At 43.9% G+C, this 14,718-nt stretch overlaps 1 protein-coding gene across 3 annotated transcripts in view; it reads right to left on the reverse strand.

The window, feature by feature from the left end:
* Positions 1-324: 324 nt before the first annotated feature.
* The window catches only part of gnmt (glycine N-methyltransferase), a 51,607-nt gene continuing 37,213 nt past the window's right edge, over positions 325-14,718 (reverse strand). Inside the window, exon 6 of one of the 3 annotated variants that reach the window (XM_063040638.1) lies at positions 325-10,893. In XM_063040638.1, the coding sequence (XP_062896708.1) occupies positions 10,795-10,893 (99 nt within the window). In that variant the 3' untranslated portion in view covers positions 325-10,794. The remainder of the gene's footprint in view (positions 10,894-14,718) is intronic. The other 2 variants (XM_063040639.1, XM_063040637.1) reach the window with 2 other exon arrangements.

The following is a 14,718-nucleotide window of genomic DNA, read 5'->3' on the forward strand; positions in this document are numbered from 1 at the left end:
TGCAACTGCTGAAACAAGCAATGGGTTTCACATGGATACCACTTGCAGATACTTGAAATCTAAATCAAAAACATACTGCTGGAAATATTCTGCATGTCAGTCCACATCTGTGATTAAACACCCCAGCTGTTTAATCTATGTTTTGTTCTAGATTTTTATTTTGCCTTTTGCATTTGTGTGTCAGTAGAAAAGAGCAAATGTTAGATTTCCAAATATTCATTTATCAAAAATTAAATGTTAGAGAAATTTTTGTTCTCCACTAAAGAAAATAATATTAAGTAATAGACTACTTTTGAAATAAAAACTTAATTGCTTTGCAGGTATATAGCCCAGTGCATGATTAAACAAAGATAACAAATAGGTGCTAATGATCAATGACCTAATGAGTAGAATGAATTAAAATGATCAACTTAAACAGAAATGGATGTAGAAGAACTCCAAGGTCATGCCATCTGTGCTCCACTTCCAGTCTGCAAGTGCTTCTCTCTTAGGACTGAAGGCAGCAGGGCTAATTTTACAGAGTTAAATGGAAAGTCAATACAGCAATTTTGTTTGCAAAATAGTGTAGAGGTTAGCACAACACTTTTACAGCTTGGGATGTCAGAGTTCAATCCCTGCACCCATTGTAAGGAGTCAGTGTGGAATGCATGAGTTTTCTCCCACAGTCCAAAGCAGATCAGGTAGGTTATTGTAAATTTTCCTGTAATTAGTTAGGATTGGTGTTGTCAGGGGTTGCTGGGTAGTGAGGCTCAAAGGGCCAGAAGAGGCTATTCTGTGCTGTATCTCTAAAAAAAAACATCTGGATTAAAGAAAGGTCCTGAAAGAGATGTTGACTATTGGTTTCCTGCCAAAGATGCTGCTTGACCCACCAAGGCTTCTCCAGCAGTTTATTATTCAGTTTTAAGTTCCAAATTATGCAGTCTCTTGTGTCCCCCCACAAAAAGAGTACTGGAAACCCTGAACTCACCTCAAAGGGCTGGATCTTTTTCTTTCAAACAAATTCAAGAATGGAACTTTGTTGGATGAGGAACATTGAAGGATGACAGATCAATAGAGTTCTGGAAAATATCAATCATGCACCAGCTTCCAGAGCAGGGAGTGAACGGTCAACTTCTGTCTTGTTGTTCCTGATTCAATAATGTAACAATTCAAAACAACCATGGAAATGGTGCACTTTGACACCTTGTTCATTACTAATCTTCACTGAAAGTGCATGCTGGTTAATCTCAACTGTGAACGTGACTGTGCACATCTCTGATGCTCACTATGATCAGTTCCTCACACTAATCTTAGTGTGGAAAATGTCACCAACACGGGGCATTGGAGTGAGTCTCTGAAAAACAAAAGCTAGTATACTTTTGCTACAATCATGAGAAAATCTACATATGCTGGAAGTCCAAAGCAAAATGCTGGAGGAACTCAATACGGCAGGCAGCATCTATGGAAGAGTAAACAGCAGACATTTCAGGCTGAGACCTTTCCTCAGGACTGGAAAGGAAGGTGGAGGTTGGGGGGGGGGAATACTTGAATAATAAATATTAGCATTTGCTACCATCACCTGTGCTTAACAATGAGGGGTTGTGTGGTTGTCCGTGCACAGTAATTGGATTAAATTGAATTGGTCGAGATGTCAATGAATGGAATCTGCTCCGTGTGGCTTCTCCAATTACACCCTCTCATATTGCATTGGCACAAAGAATCAAACTGAGACACAAGATAATGCAGACCTAGAGCAAAGCTCTGCAGGTAGAGCAGTATTTGTCACCGAGATAGGAGTGGGAGTTATTCTTCTAGGTTGAAGCCAAAGGTCCACTGGTCTGTGTCTACTAGTAATATTATCTATCTTTCCTCTCTACCCTTAGACCTCATATAGAGTTTTAACCCAAAATGCTGACAATTCCTTTCCCCCCAGAGATGCTGCTCAGCTTGCTGAGTTCCTCCAGCAAATTGTTACAATGAATTGAATTTCCACCTTCTGTATCATTAAATGGTTACTTATAATAGAAATAAATTAATAGATGCTGCCAGGGGAAGTGTTTGAGGCAGACACAGAAACAACTTTTAAAAGAGAGACATGTTCCTGGATAGGAAAGGTTCAGAAGGTTATTGGCCAAATGCTGTCTAATGGAATGAGCTTGGATGGTGCATCTTTCTGAGCATGGACCAGTTGGAATGAAGGTCTGGCTACTGTGCTGTGTAGTGCCATGAGTCTCTGCTGCCGGAACTGCTGAGTAGTTCCAACACTTTCTGTCTTATCACAGATTTCCAATAACTGTGGTTATTTTGAGTTTCATAATCATCGACTATTGTACCTGACCATAAGGAGCCTGTTGAAACGTGGCTCCTCAAGGCTCTGCTGTTCCCCCAAACTTTTACTCTGACGTTCTCATAGAGGTACAGCATGGAAAATAGCCACACAGCCCACAACATCCACACTGACTACTTATCCCTCAGTAATCTCAATTTTTATTCTCCTAATATTCCTCTCAACCCCAATTTCTACCAGCTACCTACACACTCATGGTAATTTAAAGTGCTCTAGTAACCAACCAAGAAATCGTAGCACCTGCAGATAGCCCACATTGTCGCAGGAAGTATATACAAACTCCACACAGACAGCACCTGAGATCAGGATTGAACCCACATCTCTGGTTGTGCAGGACAGTGTACAATGTACAGCCCTAGTTTCTGCCTTCACAGGCCTAGACAGATGCCTCCTGAAGAGTGCCAGTATTAAATGATAGACATGGATAAACTTTTCAGTATAGCACAGCAATTTTAATAGACTCCTTTATGAAGCTTCCTTCATTATATTCTATGGTTACTAGTCCTCTTCAGGTTACAACAGGGTTCTGCTCCTGTAACCATGACTGGAGGGAGGTGAAAGAGAACAAGCTGATCAGTGATAATTGAAACCAGGTAAGAGGGAAGGTGGGCGGATGGGGGAGGGTGGATGATGTAAGGAGCTCAGCTGGGAGGTGAAAGATGGAGGGGGTAAAGAGCTGAAGGAGGAATCTCTGATAGGACAGTGGACCAGGAGAAGAAGGGAAGGAGGAGGGGACACCAGAGGGAGGTGATGGGCGCTGAGAAACAAAGGGCTAAGAGGGGAACCAGAAGGGGAAATATAGAAATGTAGAAAGGGAGAGGGGAAGGGGGAAAATACCAGAGCTGTTAGAGAAATCAATGTTCATGCCATTGGTTTGGTGGGTACCCACAAATATGAAGTGTTACTCCTCCAATCTGAGTGTGGCCTCATCGTGACCATAGTGGAGGCTATGGACCAACAGAAAATCAAACTAATATGGGTGGCCCACCTTTTGTAGCAGATAGAACAAAGGTGTTCAAAATGACCAGCGGTCCACATGAGGTCGTCCGATGTAGGGAGGCCACACCAGGAGCACTGGATAGAGTAGATGACCCAAACAGACTTTCAGGTAAAGTGTTGCCTCACCAGGAAGGGCTGTTTGCACCCCTGAATGGCAGTGAGGGAGGTGCTGGGCAGGTGTTGCACAATAGGTGCCAGGAGGATGATCAGTGGGGAGGAGCAACTGGACAAGGGAGACATAGAGACAGTGATCCCTGCAGAAACCAGAGAGTGGGGAGTGGTGGAAGAAAGATGTGTTTAGCTGTACAATCCTGCTGAAGATGGTGGGGGTTACAGAGATGGTGCCTTGGATACAGAGGCTCGTGGGGTGATGGGCAAGGACAAGGGAGACGTATCTTTGTTACAGGGGCAGGAGGATGGAGTGAGGACAGATGTGCAGGAAATGGAGGAGATGTGGGTAGGGCAGATAGTGGTGGTGGAAGGGAAACCCCATTGTTTGAAGGAGGTTCTAAGGTGTTCTGGAATAGACAGCCTCATCTTCCCGGAACCATAAGTCATATCATGGAATAATGACTCAGTTGCAACACAGTATAGAGATGGATGAATGGAAAGGACAAAGATCGTATTGGGATTAAGCTGCTCTGTGAATTTAGTTCAATTACACTGGACAACAAAGATTTTGCTTCCTCAATACTTTTGGGTGTATCTATGAATTTTGGGCTGCTAATCATGAAAATCATGATATTTTCCTGTCATGCACCTTTTAAAAAAAAGCTACATGTAAAATTGTTATTTTAATTCATAATTGAAGTCAGAATAACTGATGTCAAGATTAAGGAAGACAATTTTGCTGGTCCACAAATCAAACAGGTCATTAATGACAGGCAATTCAAAGAACTTCTGGTGGGACTAGAGAAAAATCACTTGAAAGACATTGAAGGATGGTGTTGAAAATTTTCTTGGGAACTACAGAGCATCAAACTGAATGCAGCTACAAGCTTACAAAAATCATGAAGTGCAAACATGCCACTAAAGATTTATTTCTGCATTCCCACTTAGACTTCTTCCCTACAAATCTTGGCGCTGTCAGTGACAAGCATGGTGAAAGTTTTCACCAGGACATTGCGATCATGGAGAAACGGTATCAGGACAACTGGAATGCATCAATGCTGGCTGATTAATGTTTTATGCTCAAGAAGCCTCAGACACTCAGTACAAATGAAAATCATCAAAACTTATTTACATTAGTTGAACAGTTGCAATCAGCACTGTTATGCAACTAAATGCATTATATTCAATAAAAGTTAATTTTTTGTTTCTCCAAATTCCTACATGATACAAGTAGTCTGAATTTATATTTATGTTCAGCTTCAAGCAGTCCATGACAAACTACGAAAAAAATTGAGGAAGCAACACCTTAAAAATGTCATCTGGTGTTATTTAACCTGGTGCTTTAGATAGCTAGTGCAATCCATCACAGCAAATACTGTGGGGGAGGGGAGTGCTTCAGCCCATCATTTTCTGGATGCATTGATACATGTCAATGTAAAGAGGAAATTACATTACAGAGCACTTTATTGCATTGAAGCACATGGAATAATGTAACACAGAATCAATCTGTTCATCCCAATCACTCTTTACTGGTCCAGTTGCTCCACTCAGACCTCCTCCCCACCTTCCCCAGTGATCAGCACAACCCTCTGGATGAGGGATATCGTAAACAAATTCAATAGCACAATGTGGAGGCCAAAAAGCCCTTGTTCCCCTCAGCACATCTCAGTAGAGGTTAGAGGTGGGTTGTTTAGGAGAGGGGACTTGAGTTGGAAGATAGGTCAACCAGCTCACAGCTTACTGGGGATGCATCTCATGCCAATGAGATCCAGGTCCTGATTATTGTTAAAGTTGAAAGTTCTCCCTTTGTCTTCACAGTTATATCAGTAGTTTCCAGCACATCACAAAGCACTTCTTAAGCACAATCAAATGTCATCAACAAATCCAGTCACTTACAGCCCCACATAAAAGCAATGTGATAAAACATCTTTTTCAGTTCAGCTGAAGGATGATTATTGGCCAAAACACTATGGGAAACAAATTGCTCTTTATCAGGTAATTCCATTAAGCTTCCTCTTACATTGGCTGAGAGCAGTAGTTTCCTCAACTGGAAGACAGAACCTGACAGTGCAGCCCTGAGCAATCAGCCCAAATGAGGTGTCTTTCTATATGTCAAGGCTGAATATTGGTAAGAATTCAAATGACCTCAACCCGGTATCCAGAAAATCTATTCTGCTTGCTTACTTTGGATCTATATCCCCAGCCTTAAGGATTGCTTCAGAGAAAAGGAAATCATAAAAACTTATAAAATGAGTGTATTCTTCCCAATTTTCTTCTTATCTATTAAAATTATTATGAGGCAAACTCCTCATGCAAAAGCTGTATGAGCATTCGCTCCGCTGCACAGGTGAAGCATGCAGATCTCTACATTGCACTACGTACTGTCTGACAACAAAGAAAGTTTGAAGATCTGTCCAGCCATCAGGTTACTTACTGAAGACTATTAGTATCATTGACAACCAGTCTGTGCTCATAAACACTGCACAGAAAACAGCACCTGGGCTTCCAAATCCATACCCACCAACAACCATCCAATGCACTAATCTGGCATTAACCCTATTTTGTTACAGAACTACGCAGAGGTCTAAAGAGAAGCTGAGGCTTGCTGCTGAAGAAAAGCACACTTGTCGGAAAAACAGCACCAAGATAGCACCGGAGGACAGCGCCTTCAAGCGCAGTCGATGCAGCCAAGCCTGTCACTCCCATCTGGGCCTCTACAGCCACAACAGATGCTGCTCTAATAAAGACTGAAGCAAGAACTTCCAGGTGCAGATCCATGGTCTTGCGAAACTAACGGATGCCACCACCACCATTGAGTTGCACAGTACAGGAACAGGCCCTTTGCTGACCATGCTGACTTTTATGCCCTTTACACAAATTCCATTCACCCATATTAACTGTAATTGTTCCCAATTTCTCATCAACTCCCTTCAGATTTTGCCACTCACCTGCACAGTCGGGGTAACTTACAGTGGCCCATCAACCTACCAATCCCCACATCAAAATAAGCTGCAGAAAGTTGCAAAGTTAGTCAGCTCTGTCATGGGCTCTAGCCTCTGTAGTATCCAGGACACCTTCAAGGAGTGATGCCTCCATCACCCAGGTCATGCTTTGTTCTCATTGCTACCATCAGGAAGGAGGTAGAAATCTGAAGGCACACACTCAATGATATAGGAACAGCTTCTTCCCCTCTGCCATCTGATTTCTGAATGGACATTGAACCATGAATATTGCAGCACTTTTTTATTTCTATTTTGTACTACTTATTTAATGTAAAGTATTCATAGTTACTGCAATTCATGTTCTCCCCCATGTATTACATTGTACTGCTGCTGCAAAGACAAAAAAATTTCACAACATATGCCAGTGATATTAAACCCAATTCTGATCCTGATCTTTGGGAAATAGGAGGAATTTAGGCTTCCCACAAGTTCTCTATAAATTCATGAAGGACATGCAAACTCTGCAGAGTCTGCCCCAGAGGGCAGGACTGAACCCAAACCTCTGCCAAGTGGGGCAGCTGGTGGAGCCAGTCTCACAGTGCCAAAGATTCAGTGACTGTCATAAGTGGTTTATCACCCCAATGTGCAGGGGAAACAACCTCTTCCCACTATGGTTAATGAGGGGAGGGGGTGGAACCGCATATACGACAGGTTGGGAGAGATTTGTCAGCATTCAGCTTACAGGGCAAGGGCAGCTTTGATCAACAACTGTGCCAGCCAATCCCCAACAAAGACCTGGATGCAAGTCAGAGTTCAGGACCAGGTTCCTACTTCAGAGAACCCACAACATAAAGTTAATATCAATTAGCTTCCAAGATTCTATAAATCAAGCCTACGATCTTCAGTGACATTACTCAAAAACCAATCTCTCCAGTTCATCTCACACAAACAATAACCAGTTCAAAGAAAGCAGTGCAACACTGTTTCAGAACCCTGACCAGGTTGAACCTTGGTTTGATATATTCAGCATTCCATTTCTCTGCTTACTGCTTCCATGTAATTATGTGTGACAATGATCTGTATGGATAATATACAAAACAAGATTTCTCACTGTACCCCAGTGCATATGACAATAATAAACCAGGTACCAATTCCACTGTTGTCCCGCATTAGACTGCCACCTAGTGGTGAAACACCATTTAAAAAGAAGCAACACACATCAAAGTTGCTGGTGAACACAGCAGGCCAGGCAGCATCTCTAGGAAGAGGTACAGTCGACATTTCGGGCTGAGACCCTTCGTCAGGACTAACTGAAGTAAGAGCTAGTAAGAGATTTGAAAGTGGGAGGGGAGGGGAGATCCAAAATGATAGGAGAAGACAGGAGGGGGAGGGATGGAGCCAAGAGCTGGACAGGTGATAGGCAAAAGGGGATACGAGAGGATCATGGGACAGGAGGTCCAAGGAGAAAGAAAAGGGGGGGGGGGGGAGAAACCCAGAGGATGGGCAAGGGGTATAGTCAGAGGGACTGAGGGAGAAAAAGGACAGAGAAAGAATGTGTATATATAAAAAAAATAACAGAAGGGGTACAAGGGGGAGGTGGGGCATTAGTGGAAGTTAGAGAAGTCAATGTTTATGCCATCAGGTTGGAGGCTACCCAGACGAAATATAAGGTGTTGTTCCTCCAGCCTGAGTGTGGATTCATCTTTACAGTAGAGGAGGCTGTGGATAGACATATCAGAATGGGAATGGGATGTGGAATTAAAATGTGTGGCCACTGGGAGATCCTGCTTTCTCTAGCGGACAGAGCGTAGGTGTTCAACAAAACGATCTCCCAGTCTGTGTCGGGTCTCGCCAATATATAGAAGGCCACAGCGGGAGCACCGGATGCAGTATATCACCCCAGCCGACTCACAGGTGAAGTGTCACCTCACCTGGAAGGACTGTCTGGGGCCCTGAATGGTGGTAAGGGAGGAAGTGTAAGGGCATGTCTAGCACTTGTTCCACTTACAAGGATAAGTGCCAGGAGGGAGATCAGTGGGGAGGGATGGTGGGGGGGGGGGGGAGAATGAATGGACAAGGGAGTCATGTAGGGAGCAAACCCTGCAGAAAGCAGAGACGGGGGGGGGGAAGAGAAGAAGAGAAGGGAAAAATGTGCTTAGTGGTGGGATCCTGTTGGAGGTGGCGGAAGTTACGGAGAATAATATGTTGGACCCGGAGGCTGGTGGGGTGGTAGGTGAGAACCAGGGGAACCCTATTCCTAGTGGGATGGCGGGAGGATGGAGTGAGAGTAGATGTGCGTGAAATGGGGGAGATGCATTTGAGAGCAGAGTTGATGGTGGAGGAAGGGAAGCTCCTTTCTTTAAAAAAAAGGACATCTCCCTTGTCCTGGAATGAAAAGCCTCATCCTGAGAGCAGATGTGGCAGAGATGGAGGAATTGTGAGAAGGGGATAGCATTTTTGCAAGAGACAGGGTGGGAAGAGGAATAGTACTGATAGCTGTGAGAGTCAGTAGGCTTATAGTAGACATCAGTGGATAAGCTGTCTCCAGAGATAGAGACAGAAGGATCTAGAAAGGGGAGGGAGGTATTGGAAATGGACCAGGTAAACTTGAGGGCAGGGTGAAAGTTGGAGGCAAAGTTAATGAAGTCAACGAGCTCAGCATGCAGGAAGCAGCACCAATGCAGTCGTCGATGTAGCGAAGGAAAAGTGGGGGACAGATATCGGAATAGGTGTGTTAAAAAGGGTCAGCAGGCATCTCAACAGATCTGAGAAAAATACTAAACCAGGATTGTACACAGAAAGAATAAAGATGTAAATCTAATGGGAGGTGGTGAGCCAAAGTGGCAAAGGACTAACTGAACTCTAATCTCAGTAAGATATTTGCTCAGCATGGTCACAGAGAGTAAAACTCAAATGATTGAGCACACTCTAGACTTTGTTGGTGTGGACTAGCAGATTTTGAAGACCATTAGAGAGTGGGGGAGATTCAAACAAGAGGACATGAGTTGAGAGTTAGGAGGCAAAAGTTTCTAAGGGTAACATGAAGGGGAACTTCTTTATTCAGAGAGTGGTAGCTGTGTGGAACAAGCTTCCAGCAGAAGTGGTTGAGGCAGGTTCGATGTTGTCATTTAAAGTAAAACTGGATAGCTATATGGACTGGAAAGGAATGGAGAATTATGGGCTGTGTGCAAGTCGGTGGATCTAGGTGAGAGTAAGAGTTCAGCACGGACTAGAAGGGCCGAGATGGCCTGTTTCCGTGCTGTAATCGTTATATGGTTATATTAGATATTAATCCTGGTAGTACTCTCACTTTTTTTGGCCATGTTACACAGTTGGTGAGTTTAAAGAGGGCAGTAAGTTTACAAGAACTCAGGACCCTGTCTCCAGCTACAAATTTGCCAACTTTTTGGAATTACTAAATGACAATAAAAGGGGACTGCATGTCCTCATAATCTAATCTAAATCTAAAACATCCAAATCATGGCGTTCAGCACTCTATTAGCTGGTGGCACACTCCCAGCCCACCGTTCAGAGTTCAATCCCGGCTGCACCCATCCCCAGTCACAATCACATTCCAGATGAATGAATGAACCAGGAGCCCAACCATCAGGATTTCCAAATAACTGGATTATTGGAGTCTAACCGGGGGGGGGGGGTTAAGAAATCTCTGGAATTGTTTAACGGTCAGGTGCTGAGAAGAAAATTTGATTTTGTCTGACTAGATTGAGAAGGCCTATTGGCATTCGTTCACTGGGTTGCTCTGATAAGACAGGTTGGAATTGTTTCTCTCCCTCATCTTGCTGAGAGCACTCCACAATCAATCGGCTCTTGGAACACACCCAACATCATACACACCCAACACCAAGCTTGTGAACAAAAGCTGAAGCAGCTGTTCTCCATATCTGACAAATGTACTAGCCATAGCTTATGGGTTCAGATTGTCAGGCCCACCCTACCACACCTCCCCTATTATTGCCAGGTTAAGGTGATTGATTGGGTGGGGAGTGTGGCCCCTGATAAGTAGGCAAAAGTGGCTGGTGTTCTGATGACAAACTTCATCCTGTCAGCCCATTACTGGGGCAGTACCAATATCAACACATAAAATTACAACTTTTACTAATTACAGAATCATTACATTAGGTCTTCTTTCTATGATCAAGTCAATTAAAGGCACAAAGCTATTTCCTGTTACAGTAATCATCTTTGTAGTTTCCCCCCCCAATACATTTTATTTGTCCATTGTTCCTCCATGCATTTGCCTCTTCTGTTGCTATTTGCTCTGTAACCTTGCTTTTTTTTTGTGTCCCAGCTTTCCCAGATTTGAAGCCGTGGTCTTTGTTGACTCAGCCGATCCTCTTCACTACATGGATGAAATAACATGGAACATTGCCTTGGTCAGGTGGGTGAGGCTTAAAGTCACCGTACAGGGTGTGCTGGCATTTTCCATGGAAGGCATCCTTCAGGAGCTTGGTGAACGCATCTACACGGTGTGGGTAGTAGGAGAGCCGGAAGGTGCTGAGGGAGAGAAGGAGAACACAGGTTTGTGAGTAATTGAAGAAATCAACACTATACGGCAGAGTTTGAGTCCAAGTCCAAGTGTGAGGGATGAAGTAGGCATCTCAAAAGGAACAGCACACAACATGCTGGAGGAACTCAGCAGGCCAGGTAGCATCTGTGGAAAAAGTATAGTTGATGTTTCAGGCCGAGACCCTTCGGCAGGACAGGAGAAAAGAAGCTGAGTAGTAGATTTAAAAGGTGGGGGGGGGGGGAGAGAAGAGAGGAGCACAAGGTGATAGGTGAAACTGGGAGGAGGAGGGATGAAGTAAAGAGCTGGGAAGTTGATTGGTAAGAGATTCAAGGCTGGAGAAGGGGGAGTCTAATAGGATAGAACAGAAGGCCATGGAAGAAAAGGTGGGAGGATCACCAGAGAGGCAATGGGCAGGCAAACAGGTAAGTTGAGACAGGGAAAAGGAGATGGGCAATAGTGAAAGGGGCTGGGGCATTACAGGAAGTTTGAGAAATCAATATTCATGCCATCAGGTTGGAGGCTACCGAGATGGAATATAAGCTGTTGTTCCTCCAGCCTGAGTTGCAAAAATCTCTCAAAAGGAGAGTCCAGAATGCAGAGGAACACTGGGAGTCCACATTGGTGGAACTGGAACAGGAGGACTTCTCTGTTGTCAGGGAAAGATGCTCTTGACTTAACTTAGAAGACTGAGATGAAATTATTTAGTGTGATGGGACCACTAGGACACAGAGCAATGGACAACACTGGTACACTGTATTTAAAAAAAAAAAATGGTGAACTTGCAGAATTCATTGCCACAATGAACTGCAGAGGCCAAGTCATTGGGTGTTTTTAAGGTAGACATTGATAGGTTCTTCCTTGGTAAGGGGGTGAGAGATTACAGGGAGAAGGCAGAAGAATAGAGCTGAGAGAAAAATAAAATAACAACCATGTTTGAATGGTGGAGAACATTCAAAAGGGCCAAATGGGCACTTCTACACTTCTGGTCTTGTGTTCAGTGGTCATTACTAATACAAAGACAGACAGAGTTTGGAAGACAGTGTGAGTGACATTTAACCACAGGCAGCTTCCTGCTGGGCATGGCTGGCAGATAAACACTTCAGGTTGGATAGCCTAGGCAGGTAGAAAAAGACGAGGAACATTATAGAGGAATGATAACTAATTGGAGTTGAAAGCCACCGAGTTAGTAGTATGCACTGTGGAAAGTGACTGCAATGTGTACGTGATTCAGTAATTCCAGCAATCCCATGAATGATGTCAAAGTACCCATGGATTTTAGCTCAGTACACTGTGGCTAAAGTACAGCAAATGTGGCTGAAGTGTGAGCAATGCATAGGCAAAGAATTTCTAACCTTCAAAGAGACAGCAGCAAAAATAAATCAAACATCCATGAAAAAACAAAATGCAAGTCAATATTCAATTCCAATTGGAAAACGTTATCCAGGAGCACCAAATAAAAAGCCGAAAGAAATGAGCTGATCAGACAGCATTCATAGAGGGGAAATGGACAGTCACCATTTCTGATCAAGACCCTTCATCAGGCCCAGAAAGAAAGGGGTGAAATTTTAAAAAGGTGGAGAGAAGGGGTGGAGCAGGGTTGGCAGGTGATAGGAGGATCAGGTGAGGAAGTAATTAGCAGGTGAGGGCTGATAAAGGAAGGATGCAAGAAGCTAAGAGGTGATAGGTAGAAGTGACAAAGGGCTAAAGAAGATGGAATCTGATAGGCGAAGACAGTGGACCAAAGAATAAAGGGAAGGAGGTGACAAGGTAAACCAATGGGAGTAATGCATAGAGGATGAAAAATCAAGAGGGCAGGAGATGGAAAGAGACCGAGTGATGGGGGTTCTGGGGATAGAGAAAATAGGACAGGGGTGAGATTAGTGGAAGTTAGAGAAATCGATGTTCATGCTGTTGGTCTGGAGATTACCAAGGCGTAATATGAGGTGCTGTTGCTCTAACCTGTGTCTAGTGTCACTTTCGCAGTAGAATAAGGCATGGGTAAACATGTTAGTGTGGGAATTGGAAGAGGAGTTGAAATGGTTGGCCACCAGGAGATTCTGCATCGTATGGCAGATGAAGCCAAGATGCTCGACAAAGCAATTCTTCCAATGTGTGCTGGGCCTCACTGACATAGAGAAGGCAGCGGTGGAATGACTAGATGCAATAAGTGACCCCGATGGATTCAGATGTGCAGTGCTGCTTCACCCGAAATGATTATTTACAACCCTGAAAGATGCCGAGGGAGATGGTGCAAGGGCAGGTATAACTGTTGTTGCAGTGACTGGGGGGGGGGCGGAATCAGCGTGCAGGTGAATTATGGAGAGCAGAAAGGGAAGGAAAACACTTGCTGGTGTGAGATGGTGAAAGTTGCAGAGAAAGTCATGTGAGATATGGAGGTTCTTGGGGTGGGGGGGGCTAAATGAAGACTGGATGAACTCCAGCCCTGTTGTGTCTGGCAAGGGTAGAATTGAGGGAACAGAAGCTATGTGAGTGAGAGCTACATTGCATAGAAGGGAATGATGGGAAGAGGTGTATCTGAGGTAGCTGTGGAGTCAGTGGGTTTTGTAGCAGATTACAGCAGATAATGTGTCTCCTGAGATGGAGACAAAGAGATCAAAAAAATGTCAGAGATACACCAAGTGAATTTGAGGGTAGGGTTGAGCTCCACAGAAGGGCAGGCAGGAAATAGCACCAATGCGGTTGTCAATGCAGCAGAGAAAGTGTTGGGGAGTGTTACTAGTGTAGGCTTGGCAGATGCATTGTTCAACATAGCCAACGAAAAAGGCAGGTTTAGATGGGGCCTTGTGAGTGCCCACGATTATACCTTTGGTCCGGAGAAACTGGAAATAACCAAAAGAGAAGCTTTTGAGGGTGTGCCAGTTTTGCCAGATGGAGGATGGTGGTGGAGAGGAACTGGTTGAATCTGTTATCCATAAAGAAGCAAAGAGGCCTGAGGCCTTCCCGATGGGGGATGGAACTATACAGGGACTGGGCATTCATGGTAAAAATGAAGCGGTTGGGGCTAGGGAACAGAAAGTTTTTGAAGTGATGAAGAATATCTGAAGTGTCACAAATGTGGGTAGACAGAGACCAAATCAAGGGAGACAAGATGGAGTCAATATGCATTTGGTATGAAAGGAGCAGACAGAAGCAATGTGCCTACTGGGGAAGTTTGATCTGTGAAACTTAAGTAGAAGGTACAATTGGGCAGTGCAGGGTTGGGAAGCAAAGGCATTGGAAGTGGAAGAGGGAGATCTTTGGGCCCTGTTTAAGAGGCAAGGAAGAAGAGATGTCCTGGAGCCTCTGCAAGGTAGAGGTCAGTCTGCCCTTGACCGTAGGTTTGATGCTGAGGCTGGGATTGGTGCAGAAAGAGTGGAGGACAATGCATTCAAAAGGGGGTGAGTTTGGAGAAAGTGAGGGGAGTAGTGGAGTTAAGACAGTTATGTCCCATTGGCAGTTAGAGATGAAAAGATCCAGATGATAGCATTTGGGAATATGCTGGAAACAATGCATGTTCTTAACTACTATATCTAAGTTTGGGGGCTTTCAATTAAGAACATGTGTGAACCACAATTATGTGTAGTCATTTTTAAAAACTATAGAGCAAGATATGTGCAATCAGTTATATGAAATTTACTAGGGAGGTGACCTACTGGGATCAGTGTTAGATGTAGACAGTGGCAGATGTTTAATTTAGTTGACAGTTTGTTATTGCAGAGCACATAGTTTAAACACCTGTTGATTTATGAATGGTGAATACCTGAACTGGGACAGAATTAGCTATTAGTATAATTTCACATATATTACTAATA

This window comes from Mobula hypostoma, chromosome 2 (assembly GCF_963921235.1).
Source record: "Mobula hypostoma chromosome 2, sMobHyp1.1, whole genome shotgun sequence".
In the NCBI taxonomy this organism is placed as follows: domain Eukaryota; kingdom Metazoa; phylum Chordata; class Chondrichthyes; order Myliobatiformes; family Myliobatidae; genus Mobula; species Mobula hypostoma.